Here is an 18842-nt window from a genome sequence, read left to right as displayed (position 1 = left end):
GCCTTGATTTCTTGAAGCTGGGCCTATAGGTACATGCCATCACACCTGGCTTACTTATTCATTTACTTATTTATTTTTGCAATACTTAAGTTGAACCCAGGGCCTTACACATGTTAGACAAGTGCTCTACCACTGAGCTACATCCTCTGGCCATGTTAAGAATTTTAAATGGAACAGTCACAGTGGAAGAGTTTGGTAGTTTCTTATAAAACTAAATATATACTTGCAATACAACCCAGCAACTACACCTTTTGACATTTATGCCAGAGATGTAAAATTTTATATTCACAGGAAAAACCTGTACTCAGATTTCATATTTGCTTATTCTTAATATCCCACATTGGGAAACAACTCAAATGTTCTTCAACAGATTAAGCAAATGCTGGTAGATCCATATAATGGAATACTATTCAACACTAAAAAAGAAGTAACTAGGGGCTGGGTTTTAGCTCAGTGCTGAAGCACTTACCTAGCATGTATGAGGCACATGAAAAATAAATAAATAAAGGTATTGTGCCCATCTACAACTGAAAATGTTTTTGTTTTTTTTTTAAAGAAGTAACTAGAGATATATGCAACAATATGGTACAGATCTCAGGGCATTATATTTAGTGAGAAATGCCAGTCTCAAAAGATTACATGCAACATGATTCCATGTATACAACATTCTAAAATGACAAAACCACTGAGATGGAAGACAAATTGGTGAGAATAGAGTTAAAAGGGGGAGGGTTATTTTTCCATAGGAATAGAATGTAGAAATCGACAGTGAGGAATTGGAATAGTGGTCCACTTTATGCTTTCAATATGGCCCTTGTTCTGCCAGTGCAACTTATTTTTAGCATGAACATGTTTCTTTCTCTTCTTCTCTCCCTGCTCCTCCCTAATCTCTTTCCCTCCTTAATCTCAACAGAAACAGGATTACAGTTCTTCCCCATTTTAGGCAGATTTATCTATCCTTGAGTACACACCTACCATAGGAAGGAAATAATCCAGACTTTGGGGATGGTACCAGAAGATCTCAGAAATGCCTGTCTCCCAAATTACTAAATGAATTACAATTCCAACAGAGAACATGTGGAATGTAGCCTTTGATTCACCTCTTTAAAAGCCTTGTTCCTGCTAATGGGCAAAAATCACAGCCTCTGGAACAGGAGACCTGGTGTTTCTCCCTTACTAGCAAAGCAATAAACCTTTTCTCCTTTTACTAAAAAAAAAAAAAAAAAAAAGGAGGGGGGCGGTTGCAACTATAAGATGACATGAGGGAGTTCCTTTGTGGTGATAAATCCATTTGGTAACTTGGATTATGGTGGTTTTAACACGAATTTATACATAGACTCAAACTGCAAAGAACTACACACACACACACACACACACACACACACACAAGTGTATGCCAAAACTAATAAGGTCTCTAGTCCAGTTCAACAGTACTACACTGTTGATTTCCTGGTGTTCATATTATACTAAAGTTATATGTCACCATTGGGAGAAGTTGGGTGAAGCATTCATGGGATTTTTATTATTTCTGTAGTCCCCATGAGTCTATAATTTCACAAATAATATTTTAAGATTAAAAGTTTTTAAATGAAATAAATGAATATCTATATGCCAATAATTTAAATTTGTATCCTAATTTTAAACCTCTGAGTCTTGGACTTTGTATCCAGTTCCTATGTGATACTTCTACTTGGATGCTCCAAAGATATCTCCATTTTAAATGCCTGAATTAGAACCTTCCATTGTACTCATATACCTGTATTTCATTCTTTGCCAATACAAGCCACCAAGTGACTTAAACCAAAAGTCTCTTATTAGTAGATTGCTTCTCTTCCCTCATCCCCAAATCCACACCATCTGGTTAACTCTCTACAAATTTATCTCCAATCTATCCATTTCTCTTTATCTCCACTATAAGTATTGTGTAATTCCCTAACCCTCTGAAATTCCACTCCATGAGCAACACTTCCCAACTACAACCATGATATTCTTCTATATCTTAGTCCTTTATCAGTTTTCTCCACTATTATTTGCAAATACTATATATATATATATAAAATTCTCTTTTGTTTATTTCAGTATATCTTCCACAGAAGAATGTAAGCTACCTGAGGGCAGGCATCGCTGTATCCTTAATGTACTGTTAAGCATAGTGCTTGAAACAATATCAATACATAATACATACATATTGGATAAAGAACTGATTTAGTTATTTTATGAAAATGTGTCATTATTAATTTTTTGCTGAAGAACTCTCAAGAATACAGTGAACTCTTACCTTTTCTCAACACAGTGGTATCAGTATTCTAATTGCTGAATTAATTGCTGGAATTCTATGCTCTACCCTCCATAACTTCCTATTATTCTAGTTAAACTCTGGTATAATCAGATTTTCCTAGCTATTTTTCTATTACACTATTACAGTATTCTATCTACTATATTTTGCTAACTTACTATTTCTCCCATTGATCTTACTATACTGTTATTATATGCAGTTTTGATACCTTATATTTTTTCTTTCAATCTTCACAACAACCCTATTAGGTATGTGTATATTGTTTCTACTTCACAACTAAGGAGACAGGGATAGCAGGATTAAATATCTTGGATAAAGAAAAGACTTTGGAAGTACTAGGGTCAGGATTCAAATCCTGGCCTCTTAAATTCCAAATATTGTTTCCCTACTTTCTTTTCTTATTTCCTGGAGAAAAAGATAGCTGCAATTTTCTTCATTCAACAGCTTATTTTAAAGAGGAGAAAACAATTATCAGAGAAGGAAAATAGTTTTTCCTAGCAATGGTAGATTGAAAATAAGGATTCTAGCCACAGCTGACTGACTCAAGCATTCTTAATCAAACACTCAGAAATTGCATAGAAGAACTTCAGAAGTCTATGGAGTGGCTTAGGATTTGTAAACAATTTTTTTTGTCTACCTATGTAAGTCCATTTTTCTACAGAAAGGGCCCACAGCTTCTCAAAGAGGTCTATAACTTCCTAGATGATGAAAAACTACCACCATAGTAAGAATAAGAAGGTAAGGGCTGTGGTTGTGGCTCAGTGGTAGAGAACTTGCCTAATATGTGTGAGGCACTGGGTTCGATCCTCAGCACTGCATAAAAATAAATCAATAAAATAAAGGTATTGTGTCTATCTACAACTAAAAATATATTTAAAAAAAGAAAAGAAGGTAAAACATGAGCCACAATGCTTTTTAAAATAATTTTGATTTAAAATTTCAAGTTTATTTTTTAAATTCCATTTTTATTCTAACAAAAATAACTGTTTAGAAAACAACCATTTTAACTCTAATCTTTCCTAGTATGTTTATACAGAAATGCTCCTCAACTTAGAATAGCTATACCCTAATAATGCCACAAGTTGAAAATATATTAACAGTTATCCTAGCTGATCAATACAACACACACTACAGTCTCAGTTGTTTCCCCTCCTGATCAGATAGGGTAGAATGGGAGCTGCAGCTCGTTGGCACTGCCAGGCTTCTCAAGAGAGTATCATAGTGCACATCACTAGCCAGGGAAAAGATCAAAATTCAAAATCCAAAGTATATGTGTATTACTTTTGTACCATCATAAAGTTTTTAAAAAATTGTAAGGTGAAGCATCATAAGTTGGGGACTGTTTGCACTTGAAATACTAAGAAATTACTATGTTTAAAATGTCTTACATTCTTTTGGCTGTACAGATGAATAATTCCCAAGATTTAATAACTGACTTGTGAATGTTGATTGGAGTATTATCTCACCAATCCATTGATCCTCATGAATAACAACATCTGAAAAGGGAAAAAAAATCTGTGCCATAAATTCCTTCACATTCTGGTAAATTTACTAATCATAGCAAAATATCATGCAAAACTCCTACACGCCAGGCAACTAAAGTTCAGATACATTAAATGACTTGCCTAATGGCAGAAAATGATAAAATGACAAATCCAAAATCTTGCAGGTATGCCTTTACATAAGTAAAAGAACCACTTGCCTCTGTATATTCAAATTATGTCAATATAGAAACTCACTGCTCTGTAGAGAAATATTTAATGGTTTTCATTTAAATAAGGCAAATGTTGTAATGTATATTTCTGATAAATTGAAAAATAAATATTTTAGGATCTGGAAGCAAAGCAGTTGTTCCAAAGCAGTAGTGTCTAGAAGTATAATAATGTTCAGTGTACATGGTCCCTTCTGCTTTGAATATATTTGAATATAAGGCAGATTTTAAAGAACTTAGTTATTTTTCCCTGAATAGCTTGGTAATTATCTTCTATAATATAAAAAGTGAAATATTTCAGAGGTAGAGAACATTTTTCATTGAGAAAAAAGGGGCTATCTGATCTAGGATAGAGAGAGAAGAATCAATTAGTGGAAATAAACATATCAACAGACAGAAATAGTTCTAGACAAAGCAAAAACTATAATAATAAGTTCTGAACAGAGAAAGAAAGAAAGGAAGGAAGGAAGGAAGGAAGGAAGGAAGGGAGAGAGAGAGAGAGAGAGAGAGAGAGAGAGAGAGAGAGAGAGAGAGAGAGATAACTACCAGGTAGGATATAATCCATGGACAAAGTGTTAGAAGCATAAAATATCAACAACAGCAAAAGAATTTGGTAAATAAGAAAAAACAAGGAGGCATAAATTCAAAGTGATTACTTCCAAATTTATATTCTAAACCCTGTCCTTAGTTTCAGGTTCTTTAATCTACAACTGCCTAATGGATATTCCCAGATAGATTTAGCAACTGGATTTTGCTTGCTTCCCACACTCAGCATTGTCCAAATCTGCTTTCCTTCCATATTACCCATTTCAGGTAAACCAAAACCTGAGGTTATCCTGCATCTTCCTTCACACCTTTGTCCCCAAACCCCCACCAGCTGACTCTGCCTAGTGGACCTGCTACTGCCTTTACCCTCCTGCTGCTTTACATCATACGTTCCTCTCTTAATAGTTCCCAGTACTCCTTTCAATCCATGCCCCACAATGCTGACAAGTGATTTATTACGAACATTAATGGGATCAAGTGACTTGCTTAAGGAACACTCAGAGAATCCCCAATACTTAACCAGGAAGAGTTAGTAAAGCTTTCAAGACTTTTCATTGCATTGCAAATGTAGCTCAGTAGTAGAGTATTTGTCTAGCATATATGAGGCCCTGAGTTCAATCCCCACCACTGCAAAACAACAAGAACAACAAAAAAGACTTTTCATGTTTTGACACTCAGATTGCTGGCTCTTCAGAAAAAAAGTAGCAAATGAGAAATTCCATAAGAAATTTCTCCAGGAATTTTCCTCCTGGAAAACTTCTGAAAACTAAGGTTGCAAAACCTATGTTAGATTAGTGGTGATAGTGGGACATGGGGAGTGGTAGCCCAGCCTTTGCCTCCTGGTTTCCATTTTGCCCATTCACTGCTATGTCCTAGTTCCTAACTCCTCTTCTTCAGTCTGTTCCTTAAAATCTGTGATTTCCCAGATTAAGCCTACCTCCTTTTCTTTAACTCTAGTCAATAGTCTCCCACAGACAAGCCATATTTATAGCATCTCTTAGTTCTACTGTAATCAAAAACATCTACTGTGTACTAAAAGGAACATGTTCTGGGACATATCTGTTATGTAAAATGTTTCAGTTTGGGGATGTATATCAATAGATAGTATGAGCTATCCAAGACAAAGATATAATAATATACAATTGGATGCTATTGACTAAAACGGGTGCATTCATAAATGTCCATGCAAATATAATCCACTATTTAATTAGGGCTATGGAAAAAGACTGATTCTTTTCTAAGTTTCCATCTTTTCCACACAAAATAAAACTTATTCAGAAAACAGTAAACTAGATATATTTTTCCTAAGAATGTAGAATAAAAAACTGATATTTTTAAAAGGTCTTCAGATATAACCTAAATGTCCTATAATAGAAAAATAGTTAAGTAAAATCTAATAAAGTCACTTGATAGAATGTAACCTAGTTGTTAACAATTGTATAAAACATTAGGGGGAGAAATACAGAAATAGTAAGGTCAAGTTTCCATCTACTAGGAAAAGGTCTCCGGGAAATTTCACAAAGTGAATGACTATGGCAAATGACTATGTAAAATGACTATCGTCCAGACTCTAGCCCTCTCTCCAGAGACTCAGAATGCTAACTCATCTAAATTCCAAAAGTGGATATCAGCTCTGTAACATAAGCACATATTAAACAGGTTAATGAGACAAGAAAATCAGAATTCAACTTTTTTCATTTACAATGAAGTATTAATAACTAAAGAAAATACTACAATCCCCTCACCTTGTAAACAGTTCTACAGCTGGGAAGCCAGATTACAAGAGGTATTCAGCACTGAGTTAGATAGAATAGGAGTTAAACAGACTCTCCAACAATAACAACATATAAATAGTGGTATGGGACTATGCTAAGCTTGTTTATTACAAACTTCCTTTTCCCTCTTTATTAGATTATCCCTCATAATTCTAGAAGAACATCAGATACATTAACTAAGGTTCTCATTTCCTCTATAAACCATTTCTAAGACTACTGCTATTAAGTACACAAAATTATAAGAAAATGAAAAGGAGCCCAATGATATGACCTAAACATTTACATGGTGAATAAATAAGAGGCAGCAAACAGGGAAAGCTTCTTAAAGAAGATGTATAGAATGGCAGTGCAGAACTAAGCTTAGAACAGAGGCCCAGAAATGGCAATGATACCGGGCAACATAAGCAGACTAAAGCAATGCTACGAGACAGCAATCATGCTGGGCCCCCAGGAGGCAAACGGTAAAGTAAGAATCCTCAAATACCTAAAGTAGGATAAAACAAACACACACAAAACCATGGCTTTATAAAATAAGTCACCACTAAACTTTGATAACCTCACCTGTGAGTAAAATTATATCTCCGAGAAATACTGTAAGTGCCCAAAATGCAGCAGTTCTCCACAGAAAAACTTTCTTCTTAATTTCTGATTGATCAATTACTATAATTGTTGCTAAAGGCACTTTAGATCCAGAATTGGGTCCAGATTTTATGTTTATTTCTTTCATCTGACTTGGAGTTAACACCATAGCTAAACAATTATACTTCTGACTTTTAGAATCACAATTTTTTATTAATGATATTTTTTTAATACCCTTAAATTCAGACACATTCCTCTGGCTCATTGCTATGATAGAATCTCTTGCATTAGAACCCAACTTCATTTTCTTAGATACTTGGAGGACTTTAGACAGAGCTTTCGAATGGCCTGATTTATCTTCAGAGCTCCAATTTCTTTTAACAGCACTTTTGTGAAAGGTATTTAGTTGGGAACACTGTGTTCCTGAGCGACACAACTCAATACAGATCTCATTTGGTGACAGTTTATCTTCAGAACTGAAAAGTTCTTGAGATCCTATATTTTCTTCAACATCTTTTTCAGGGTTTATGTGAATGTGGCTACTTTTTTTTTCAGGACAAATAGGACTAAAAAGTTCTAAGGAATATGTTTCTTCATTTTGTCCTCTTTCATGTCCTTCTGCAAAATCATCATTAGGCTGAATAAAACTATCTTCAGTTATTCTTATTTCCCCATGACTTGCCTTTGGTTCAGTTTCCATGCTTATGGTCCCTTTATTTATAGAATTCAGAGCTCTATCCTCCCTTTGAGCTAAAAAAGCAACCTGGCTGGAGATCATTATACTCAGAAATTCAGTGTCAGTAGATATTTTAAGTTTTGAGACATTCCTAACTGCTCTATCAGACCTTGGCTCATCCACTGCATTAGAGGAAAAGAAGTCCAGACACTGGTTTTGCATTTCATGGTGTTCTGTTGGCTTATACTTTGTTTCTACAGCTTCAAGATCTGTATTAATTTGTTTAGTACTACCAACCAAATCCAATATAACTGCACATTTATGATCTAACCGAAAGGAATTTGTTTGAAAGTTTTGACATAAGTTTGATTGATTTTTAGGCTCTTCATCTGTAATTTTATTATTTTCACATTGAACCTTTTGATTCTTTTTTTCTTCAGGTAAATGCTGAACTGTGCCCTTAAATCCGTGTATTTGCACATTAGAATTAGTTACATCACTCAGCCCTGAAGGGTAAATCTTCTGGGATTTTATATTCTGTGTTTCTGAAGTAAAGTATGTAAAATCATCTTTAACTTGAACAGATCTACTCACAGAATTCACTAAACAACAACCACTTAAAAGATCTGGAGGGCCAGTAATAGCTTCTGAGACTTGATAGTCTTTTAGATTGTTTGGCTCATGGTTTTTGTCCTTCAGATGCAAAGAATGCTGATTGTACCAAAGTTGAATTGTTTTCCAGGGGTCTGCAGTGGACATTAAAGTTGTTTTCTGTGATACTGTCATTTCCAGTGGACTAGCTGGAGCACCCCAAAAAATGTGGACTTGAGATCCTCCACTCATAATTTCTGATAAAAATGAAAAAAACCCAAATTAATTTTTGATAGACTTTATATATAATATTAACTTAATAATGTATCAAAATAAAATATAATATAAACTGAAAAATTAATAATAATGATTTATTTTCATATGCCATTTAATTATAAAACTGAGACATACACAAGAAATCATAAGAAAAATCAACTTAGTCACAAAAAAATCTTTACCTAAAGATTCTTTCAGATAAATAAAATTAAGAATAAAACTAGCATCATACAGGTAAATATGTTCATTTCTCATCTTGTAAAAACTTGCCCCATTTAAATAACAAGTTAGTAAAAGGGAGGGGTAGCATTTGTTTAACTTATTACAATCACTTTTACATTACCTGTTTTCTTTATTCCATAGATTATCTCAGTAAGTTTTGAGCCTCCTTCTTTGAACTGTGAACTCAATTCCCAAAACCAAAATAGAAGGCACAAACTGGCAGGCAGAGAATATAAAAAAGTAAGATTTTCTTCAAAATGTAAAAGTAACTATATTTTCTATTTTCACTTCAATCTGTTAGTACAATCAATAAGAAATTGTTTCTATATTTTTACCTTTTCCATAATCAAATTAATAATAATTATCTTGTAACATATAGATAAAAGAAAAACTCAGTATCATTTAAACTTTTTTCATTAACTGTGATAACTTGAAATAAATAAATCTAAGTAAACATCATTCTTACTGAGATAAACATAAAAGAATCATATCAATGTTTGTTTATTCATAACTGACTTTAAATAATCACTTGTTAAATAGATCTATTCCTAGAATTCATTGAAAACATTTTTACAGTGTTATATACGGGCAAAAGACAGAAAAGGTTCTCAACATGAGGGAACTGTTGACCTGGTTTAAAAACAACTGGAGGGGCAACAGTGAACATAAGTTTGTAGTTTCAAAATAATGTAAGCAATACTATAACCTATAACCGGGAAATAATGATCTACTAGGGAAGAGTGCTCTTATAGAAGGTAGCTACAAGCATTTCAAACAAGAAATAGGATCTATAAAAGGGCAAAAATTACGAAAGTCTTATGAAGGACTGAGGACTTTGGTTAGGGTATAGGGTCCACTGTAAAAACATAGGAAACATCAAATCATGAAAAGCCCATGTGGAAGTACATGCAAAATGAGGTCTAAGCCAAGCAATGGCAGCTATAAACCCCTGTCACACTTAATATTTCTTGAAGATTTACTCATTGGCACCTCTTCCTAATCTGATCATAGCTCATAATTTCAATATCAGTGTGTTTGATCCTTCCTATATCCTGGCTCATCTCATGGTTCCTTGACTTCCTCTTCTCTGTTGACTTTCATTCCACCCTTATTCAGTCATCTACTTGTATAATCATACAAAATACCATTATCAATAACTGCATACCCTTTCCTAATTTCAATATTGTTTTCAACTTTCTACTCTATCTTCCAATTTTTTCCCCTCTAGATGTACAACTTCAACAGTTCTTTGACCAAATGGGATATACAATGAAAGCACTTATCTTACCAGACAGTTTACGGCCTCTTTCTTCATTTCCCTCCTTAATCATCTTAAATTCTAGAGTTTACCATAATCAATTCCTATCATGCTTTTCTAACTCTACTACTTTGATCTCCAAGGTACTTATGCAGCTACATCATCACCTACGCTGGCCAGAAGTTAACTAGAGAAAAAAATACACAATCATCTGAAAACTGATCTCATTTTAAATTTATTACCACTAATCTAAAGGCAGTATCTAGCAATACTGTCTTTCCCTATCCATTCACTCTTAAAGATAATTCTTTTATACATTTTTATATAATCTCCAGCATCTCATTCCCAACCTCCACTCACAGCTACATATTTCAATTCACAAATTCCCAACATACATCCACCAACCCAGCTCACACCAACATGGTCCCACTTTCCTACTCAGGCTCTAATAATTTTCCCTGGCTCTCCTCCGTCAGGGATTTTTCTCTGTACTGAAGCATTTCTATTAACACATGAACATGCTGTTACTTTTCCCCATGCTGTTATTCATCACTTATTACACCATGTTTTCTATTTCTATCTATAGCCAAATTCTTTGAAAGAATTATCTATACTCCCTTTGCTCCTGTTTATTCCTAAACCCACTGCACCAAGCTTTTGTCCAAATCTATAAAGAAACAACAGCTTATCTTAAGGTCTCCAATGACCTCCACACTGCCCTCTATCAACTCTAGTTTTAGCTTAATTGGCCTATCAGCAACATTGACTCAATTGGGGGGGGAGGGCGGAACCTGGGATTGAACTCAGGGGCACAGCCACTGAGCCATATCCCCAGTCCAATTTTTGCATTTTATTTAGAAACAGGAACTTGCTGAATTTAGCACCTTGCTTTTGTTGAGGCTGGCTTTGAACTCCGGATCCTCCTGCCTCAGCCTCCTGAGTCGCTGGAATTACAGGCATGTACCACTGTGCCCGGCCACTGACTCCTTCTTTTCATTAGACTTTAAGGATATCATGTCCTCTTGAATCTTGACCCATCTCAAACTCTTACCAATTGCTCTTTCTAGCTTTTGCAAGCTGCTCCTTTGCTAGCTGCTTCTCAGCTCTTCAATTTCTTGTACAAGGTCCCAGTACTTGAATCTCTGAACTCACTACCTACATTCAGTCTCAGGGCTTTAAATGGCTTCTACAGGATAATAGTCCACAACCTCTCCTTTGAATTCCTGACTCCTTATCCAATTTTCTACTTATTCCTTGCCATAAGATATCTAATAGGTATCCATACATATAAAAGGTAAAGTAGCAGGCCTGAGACTACATCCTTTTAAAAAATCTGCTTATAAAGTGACCTTGGCTGGCTGGTATCTGTGAAAGAATGGTATTTATGTAAAACAATAGAGTCAATCCTGAACACTTGCTTTCTTTCTGGAAGTTTGACATTTTGGTACTGCTAGACAGAGGCTGGCTATCTGACTCAGTCTCCTTAAAGAAATGGCTGATTCAAGGTCTGGGGCAGGAAATTACAGATGAACCTAAAATATATCATACCAGAAGCCCTGCCCCCTAAAAACAATTATAAAAGATGATTAGGATTATATCAAAAGAAATCAGAATTAACTTGAAGAAGTTCCCATTGAGCATAAACAAGGAAAACAGTGTAATGGGTTAGATCATTTCAAACATGCTTAAATCCCCATGAGTAAATAAAGAAAACTAAAGCAAATTCTCTCAATGGTCATAGGGACTTCTTTAAAGCTGATAAATGAGATTTAAAAAAGAATTTCATCCTATCTTAATAATATCCTAAGATAACCAACTATGTGATGAAAAGAAATCTTTTTTTTTTTTTTTAATTTAGTGATACTTAGAATCAAATCCATAACCTCATGCTTGCTAGGCAAACTCTCTACCACCGAGCTAAATCCCCAGTCCTTTTTAAATTTTAACACAGGGTCTCTCACCAAATTGCCCAGGACAGTCTTGAACTTGTAATCCCCCTGCCTCAACCTCCCAAGTAGCTGTAATAGGATTGAGCCTCCATGCCCAGCTAGAAATCTATCTTTATAGAGATCCTGCTAGTAACCAAAGAAAGAATGATATACTATCATCATTTTGCTAGCTGCGTCTCAGCTCCTCAATTTCTTGTACATTTGTGAATTAGTGGATCTTTTAGGCAATGATCCTTAATGGTTACTAACCTCACAAAGATAGAGACTGTAAGAAAGAGTGAAGGAAACCTATAGATTGAGACCAATTACAATGCATGGGTCTTATTTAGATCCTGACTTGGACAAACAAATGTGAAAGTATTATAAGAAAATTGGAAAAACTGAAACACTGACTAACATTTGATAAATGAAAGAATTACTGTCAGTTTATAGTGAGATAAGGCTATTGTGGCTACATTTAAAAAGCAGTATGTGCTGAAGATGAGTCTTTTCAGATAGAATAGTATTCTATCTCAGATTTCTTCATAATAACATGAGAGAGGAGGGGCAAAGGGTGTAGACAAAACAAGACTAGCCATGTGTCAATAACTGGTGAGATGAGGGTGATGAAACACAAAACAATTCACTGCACTAATCTATTTTTGTACATGTTAAAATATCCTACAATACAAATCTGTTTGTTTTTAAGAAACCACTGTTTCACATCCACAGGATTGAGAAAAAATTTGAATAGTCTGACAATACCCAAGATTGGAAAACTCTTTTTTTTTTTTAAAGAGAGAGAGAGAGAGAGAGAGAGAATTTTAATATTTATTTTTTAGGTTTCTTTTTGGCGGACACAACATTTGTTTGTATGTGGTGCTGAGGATCGAACCCGGGCCGCACGCATGCCAGGCGAGCGCGCTACCGCTTGAGCCACATCCCCAGCCCGGAAAACTCTTATGTTGGAAGAGTTAATTGGCAAACGGCTTTGAAGTATAATTTGGCAAAATACAGTAAAACTGAGGGCACACATACCATTTAAGAGAACAACTGTACTTCCAAGTTTCTACCCTGGCAAATTCTTACCCATGTATACATAAAAAAACATGTACAAGAGTGATCATGGGAGACTACAAACAATAAATTAAAAACAACTTAAACTCCATGAAGAAGAGACTGGATAAAACATGGAATATTCAGAGATACTACAACATGGCAACAAAAATAAATGAATAAGAGCTACATGTCAACACAGATCCATTTTACAAATATAATCGTAAATGAAAATGAAATTTTAAGCCAGGTGCAGTGGGTGCATGCCTGTAATCCCAACAATTCAGGAGGCAGAGACAGGAGGATCACAAGTTCAAAGCTAGCCTCAGCAACTGAGCAAAGCTCTAAGCACATTAGTGAGACCCTGTCTCAAAATAAAAAATAAAAAATGGCTGGGGATGTGGCTCAGTAGTTAACACCCATGAGTTCAATCCATAGTACCAAAAAAGTAAATAAATAAAATGTAATTCTAAGAATACAATATATAGCTAGGTGCAGTACCATATCAGCTATTTGGGACACTAAAGCAGAAGGATTGCAAGTTTGAGGCCAGCCTCAGTAATTCAGCCAAACCCTGTCTCAAAATAAAAAATAAAAGGGGCTGGAAATGTAGCTCAGTGGTAAAGCATCCCTGGGTTAAATCTCCAGTAGTAAAAAATAATAAAAATAAAAATAAATAAAAAGGTCTGGGTATGTAGCTCGGCACTAGAGGGTCCTTGGGTTCAATCCCCAAGTACACATACACACACACACACATACATATGTTTATATTTCTTTTTATTCACATATATATATTGACTTTTAAAACAACCAATGTAGGATTGTGATTACCTTTGGGATAGAATAAAAGGGATGTGATCTAGGGTACACAGAAGGTTTCAACTATACTGATCACATTTTATTTTTTAACTATATATGTTTACATAAGTATTCATTATATTGTTCAGAAATATTTTATAATATTTTTTGAATCCTACAGAGAAAAACACTAAGAAGCAAGTTTATGGATGATTTTTAAAAGAGTTTTATATTTTAAAAGTTTTACTATCATGGATAATTAATGTGTATTATTTTCATAATATCAATTTTTTGGTAATTCAGGCTTTTCTTTCACATCTTTCAACAGAATATAATGCTCCAACAGTTTCATAACAATGGTCCTATAGCTAGCATTTCAGTATGAATTGAGAACAATGATAGCCACTGTTAAGGAACTAGTAGATAAAATAAATATACTACAATTTTCAATTTGTAATAATGAATTATTATTGAGACAAAATTATAGTAATTTTAGGTGTGAAGTTTTGACTCACTGAAAATCAAAGAACTAAGCATCACTATAATTATCACATATCCCACCTTAATTTAATCCTCATAGAAAGATTAATCTGCATAAGGAGTAACAGATATATGAGATCTATTTTTTTTGTTTTTATGATTAATGCCATTATTAGATTTGCCACTAGGAGGCTCCAAATAGCACAGCAAAATCCTTCAAGTTCAAGATATATACTGAAACCAAGAAGAGAGGAATATATTATCCTGATGAACTGGAGGAAGTACTTAGATATATGCAAAACAAATTCATAAAGCTGCCAATGATAAAGAACTCTACTCTTTTAAATTTTTAGTTTCCTCTCCAATGGTTTCTTCCCTTTAGTTTCAAAATTTTTTTAATTAAAAAATTAAAAAAAAACACTTCTATCTGGTTTCTTTGTTCTCACTTCTCATTTATTTTTCAAGCCCTAATTTGACTTTTATCCCAACAATTTTGCTATAATACTTAGAAACCAATGACTTTCTAAAAGTCAAACATAAAGGTCAGTTTTCAAACCTTTTCTTACTGCCATTTGAAACTGTTTATCAGTTCTTCTTTCCTCAAATATTCTACATTTTTAATCCTAAAAGACCACCAAATTAGAAATATTTTGTGATTTATCTGACAATCATTCACACAACACTCAACACTATTTGTCAGGCATTATGGCCAAGTATTAAGAATGCACAACAAAAAAAAGGATCTTTAAAAAGATAATTATAAAGCAATGATATGAGCTACTACAGAATTAAAAGCAAGGGTGTCCTCAGAAGAGAGAAGCCTGGGACAACACAACCAACATGTAACTGCCCATTATCTGTATTTTTCATAGGCTTTTTGGACTATGGTTAACCACAAAACTGTTACTTAATTTGTTAAAGTCATTATCAACATTATTAAATCTTCAGAAAAAAGTTGTACTCTAAAGCCCAGGAAAGCTATCTAAATTGGATAACCCAAGAGATAGGCCTATTGTTGCTAATCTCCAAGACATTTAAAGAGTATATGATACTTTTTTTTTTTTTTTTTTTGAGAGAGAGAGAGAGAGAGAGAGAGAGAATTTTAATATTTATTTTTTAGTTCTCAGCAGACACAACATCTTTGTTTGTATGTGGTGCTGAGGATCGAACCTGGGCCGCTCGGGCATGCCAGGTGAACGCGCTACTGCTTGAGCCACATTCCCAGCCCGATGATACTGCTTTTGTGTCCTCAATTAACACTATCTCCTAAATGCCTGAAAATCTAACTTTCATTTCCTATCTCTATTAAGACAATAGTGAAGTCCAAATTGCCAACTACACCCAGCACTTCACCATTTCAGCTGTAAAACTCTTTCTTTCCTTAGTTTCTAGATCACTGCTCTTTCCTAACTGGTTCTTTCACTGCTCTGATTTTTCTTTCTCTACTTCTTCCTGGTGCATCTCTTCATTTCACTCATTTCTTTTTTTTTTAATTATTTTTTATTCTAATTTGTTATATATGACAGCCGAATGTATTATAATTTATATTACACCTATAGAGTACAATTTTTCATATCTCTGGTTGTGCATAAAGTATATATTTTTTTAAATTTTTTAATATTTATTTATTTATTTATTTAGTTTTCGGCGGCACAACATCTTTGTTTGTATGTGGTGCTGAGGATCGAACCCGGGCCACACGCATGACAGGCGAGCACGCTACGGCTTGAGCCACATCCCCAGCCCCCAACATAAAGTATATTCACACTATTTGTGTCTTCATACATGTACTTAGGGTAATGTTATCTATCCATCACCTCACATATTTCTGGAAATTTGTTTTTTGTTGTTTTTGTTTTTGTTTTTTTTTTTGTTTTTGGTGCTGGGAATTGAACTCAGGGGTACTCAACCACTGAGCCACATCCCCAGCTCTATTTTGTATTTTAGTTAGAGACAGGGTCTCACTGAGTTACTTGGTGTCTTGCTCTTCCTAAGGCTGGCTTTGAATTTACAATCCTCCTGACTTAGCTTCCAGAGCAACTGGGATTACAGGGTGTGCCACTGAGCCAGGCTTTTCTGGAGAATTTTATCCAATCCTACCACATATCCAACTGTGTCTTACAAATCTACATTGAACCATCTTTTTTCTTTCTCTTTCTCTCTCTCTCCTTTTCAGACCTATATTTCTAGCATCACTACATTTGACAGGATCACAGAAGAATCAAGGGCAAGATTAAAATCTCTATTTGCCTTCTAGGTTCAGAAAGATGGTGAAGCACAGTGGTAAAACCAAAGTGTCTTGAGAGTTCAAAGAATCACCCAAAGAAAGAGATGTCTGAGGTAAATAAAAATTCTACAAAGCATGTTATTTATATGTAACAATTACTTCAGTGTACCTTCACTTATTTGTCTGAATAAATACCCCTATAAATGTAGGATTCCCACCCTTCCAAAAATTAACTAGAAAGCCTCATTTAAAAATGAGTATTTTTAAACCTATTTATACCAAAGGCTGCTACTACTAAGTACCAGAATGAATAGGAGTTATGAATGTGTAAGTAAGGGGATGGACAGTGATGAGGGCAGGGGAAACAACATATTTATCATAGCAAAATTAAATACAAGAGTTAAGTAACAGATAACCGATGAGTCTCAAAGATTCTAGAATTCATTTTGGGTGTATGCAGAGGGTTAAAGCTCAGTAAGATATCAGATGAAACTTGCAAGTACATATCCATTACCACAGTTAATAATTACACAATTGCTCAATCTGCAGGAGGCCACTTCAGTCGGAAAGACCAATATGACCATAATCTTTTATCTTTAGAGTGGTCAGAGTCTGATGAATGGGTCAAAGATTTATAAAACAGGACGGACTGTATCAGCAGGTTTTGTCTTTGCAGAATAGGGCAACTAAAAAATGCTTATTACTAAATACATGGCATTAAAAGAGAGCACTTTCTCCATCTTATAACAAACTCCAAAACTGCACTATTGTAGTGGGTTATAACTATTATGAACACTTTTTGTGTCTATTTCACCAAAATACCAACAACTATAAAATTATTCAATAGCATCAACTAACAAAATGAAGAAGCAGAAGCATGGGATCATAATTAAGAACATGGTTTGGAAACAAAACAGATGTGAGTTCAAATCCCTGCTCTGCAACTTACCAAAACTGCAAAATAGAAAGCCCTGAAGTCAGGTGATCATTACATGGAGTTCATTATACTGTCCTTTATAGATCTATATATATTTGGCAAATCCATAATAATAGATCAAATTTTTCTGTCAAAGGAGAATTAAGTTTGTTAATTGAAAATAACATCAATTACTTCCATAGAGTGCTATAATGAGATGGTATACAGTAATTACTCAATAAATAATTAGTTTTTTATAGTCTTATACCTAGGAAACTCTATACATACATACTTGATGACAAAATCCCCTGGATTTCTTTCATGTGTTTGTCTTTAATGTGTATTTTTACACAGTGGTAATGATAAAATTGAAATAATTTGTATTCTGCTTCAACCAATACATGCCTACCCTTCTATGTCAACTTATAATCTTAATAATTTTTAATACTTGCTTGGTATCTTAAAGATGAGTCTCATTTAACCATTATTTCTAATTTATTAACTTGTTTCTTTTATTAATTTGCATTTTAATTGACAAGGAAAAATAGAATATCTTTATGGTAGAACACATCATGTTTTGATATATGCATACATTGTGAAATTCATAAATCAAGCAACTTAGCATATGTATTACCTTACCTATATATCTTCTATTTATCTTGTATTTGTATGAAACTTAAAATCTACTCTTAGCAATTTTCAACTATATATTAACTTCAATCACTGTAATGTATATTAACTTGTTTTCAATTTATCATTATGAAAAATAATGCTACAATAAATTATTTAGCTCATTTAGATCACTTTTCAATTATTTTCTTTTGATAAACTCCTAGGTATGGGATTACTAGATTCATTTTATGTACATTTTATGACTATTAATATTTATTATATTGCTGTTTGCTAAAGAACTGGATGGCTTATAATGCCACCAACAATACCTGAGGGTACCAGTCTTACCATAATATTGTTAGTATCTTAAAAAGTAATTTTGTGTAGCCAGGCATGGTGGCACACACCTGTAATCCCAGCAACTCAGCAAGCTGAGGCAGGAGGATTGCAAAGTTCAAGGCCAGCCTCAGTAATTTACTGAGACCTCAGCAACTTTGTAAGACCCTGTCTCAAAAAATAAAAAGGACTGGGGATATAGCTCTGTGGTAAAGTGCCCCTGGATTCAATTCCCAGTACCAAAAAAAAAAAAAAAAAAAAAGTAATTTTGCTAGTAAGGATGTTAAGGTACTTTACTATTGTTTTATTTGCATTTCTCTAGTTATTTGCAAAATTAAAAAAGAGTGAATTTTAAATTATACGTGGATTAATACTTTTAATACATGAGGAATATGCAAGCATGTGTACACAAAGATACACAAAGCAACAAAAATAGATTAGAGGGACTGGGGATGTGGCTCAAGCGGTAGGGTGCTTGCCTGGCAAGTGCGGGGCGCTGGGTTCGATCCTCAGCACCACATAAAGATGTTGTGTCCGCCGAAAACTAAAAAAAAATAAA

The 18842-nt window shown here is 34.2% G+C and overlaps 2 protein-coding genes across 17 annotated transcripts in view; one reads left to right on the top strand and one right to left on the bottom strand.

The window, feature by feature from the left end:
* Glud1 (glutamate dehydrogenase 1) overlaps positions 1–18842 on the top strand; it is a 99890-nt gene that overhangs the window by 6625 nt on the left and 74423 nt on the right. Inside the window, exon 2 of the mRNA XM_058581066.1 lies at positions 16450–16532. Coding sequence (XP_058437049.1) covers positions 16524–16532 — 9 coding nt within the window. The 5' untranslated portion in view covers positions 16450–16523. The remainder of the gene's footprint in view (positions 1–16449; positions 16533–18842) is intronic.
* Positions 1–18842, bottom strand: part of Shld2 (shieldin complex subunit 2) — an 80891-nt gene that overhangs the window by 24892 nt on the left and 37157 nt on the right. For 11 of the 16 annotated variants that reach the window (XR_006852809.2, XM_046449904.2, XM_046449905.2 and 8 more), the window contains 4 exons: positions 17369–17483; positions 8794–8888; positions 6890–8431; positions 3685–3792 (listed from right to left, as the gene is read on the bottom strand). Coding sequence is in view for 15 of the 16 variants with exons in the window: in XM_046449904.2 (XP_046305860.1) it covers positions 3685–3792; positions 6890–8426 (1645 nt within the window). In the remaining variant the exon portion in view is untranslated. The remainder of the gene's footprint in view (positions 1–3684; positions 3793–6889; positions 8432–8793; positions 8889–17368; positions 17484–18842) is intronic. The other 5 variants (XM_046449903.2, XM_058581055.1, XM_058581061.1 and 2 more) reach the window with 2 other exon arrangements.

Source organism: Marmota monax, unplaced genomic scaffold (genome assembly GCF_021218885.2).
Source record: "Marmota monax isolate L192 unplaced genomic scaffold, Marmota_monax_Labrador192_F-V1.1 WCK01_AAM20220418_F8-fsc00004, whole genome shotgun sequence".
NCBI lineage: Eukaryota > Metazoa > Chordata > Mammalia > Rodentia > Sciuridae > Marmota > Marmota monax.
The sequence above is the reverse complement of the archived record's forward strand: the minus strand, read 5'-3'. Positions and strand labels throughout refer to the sequence as shown.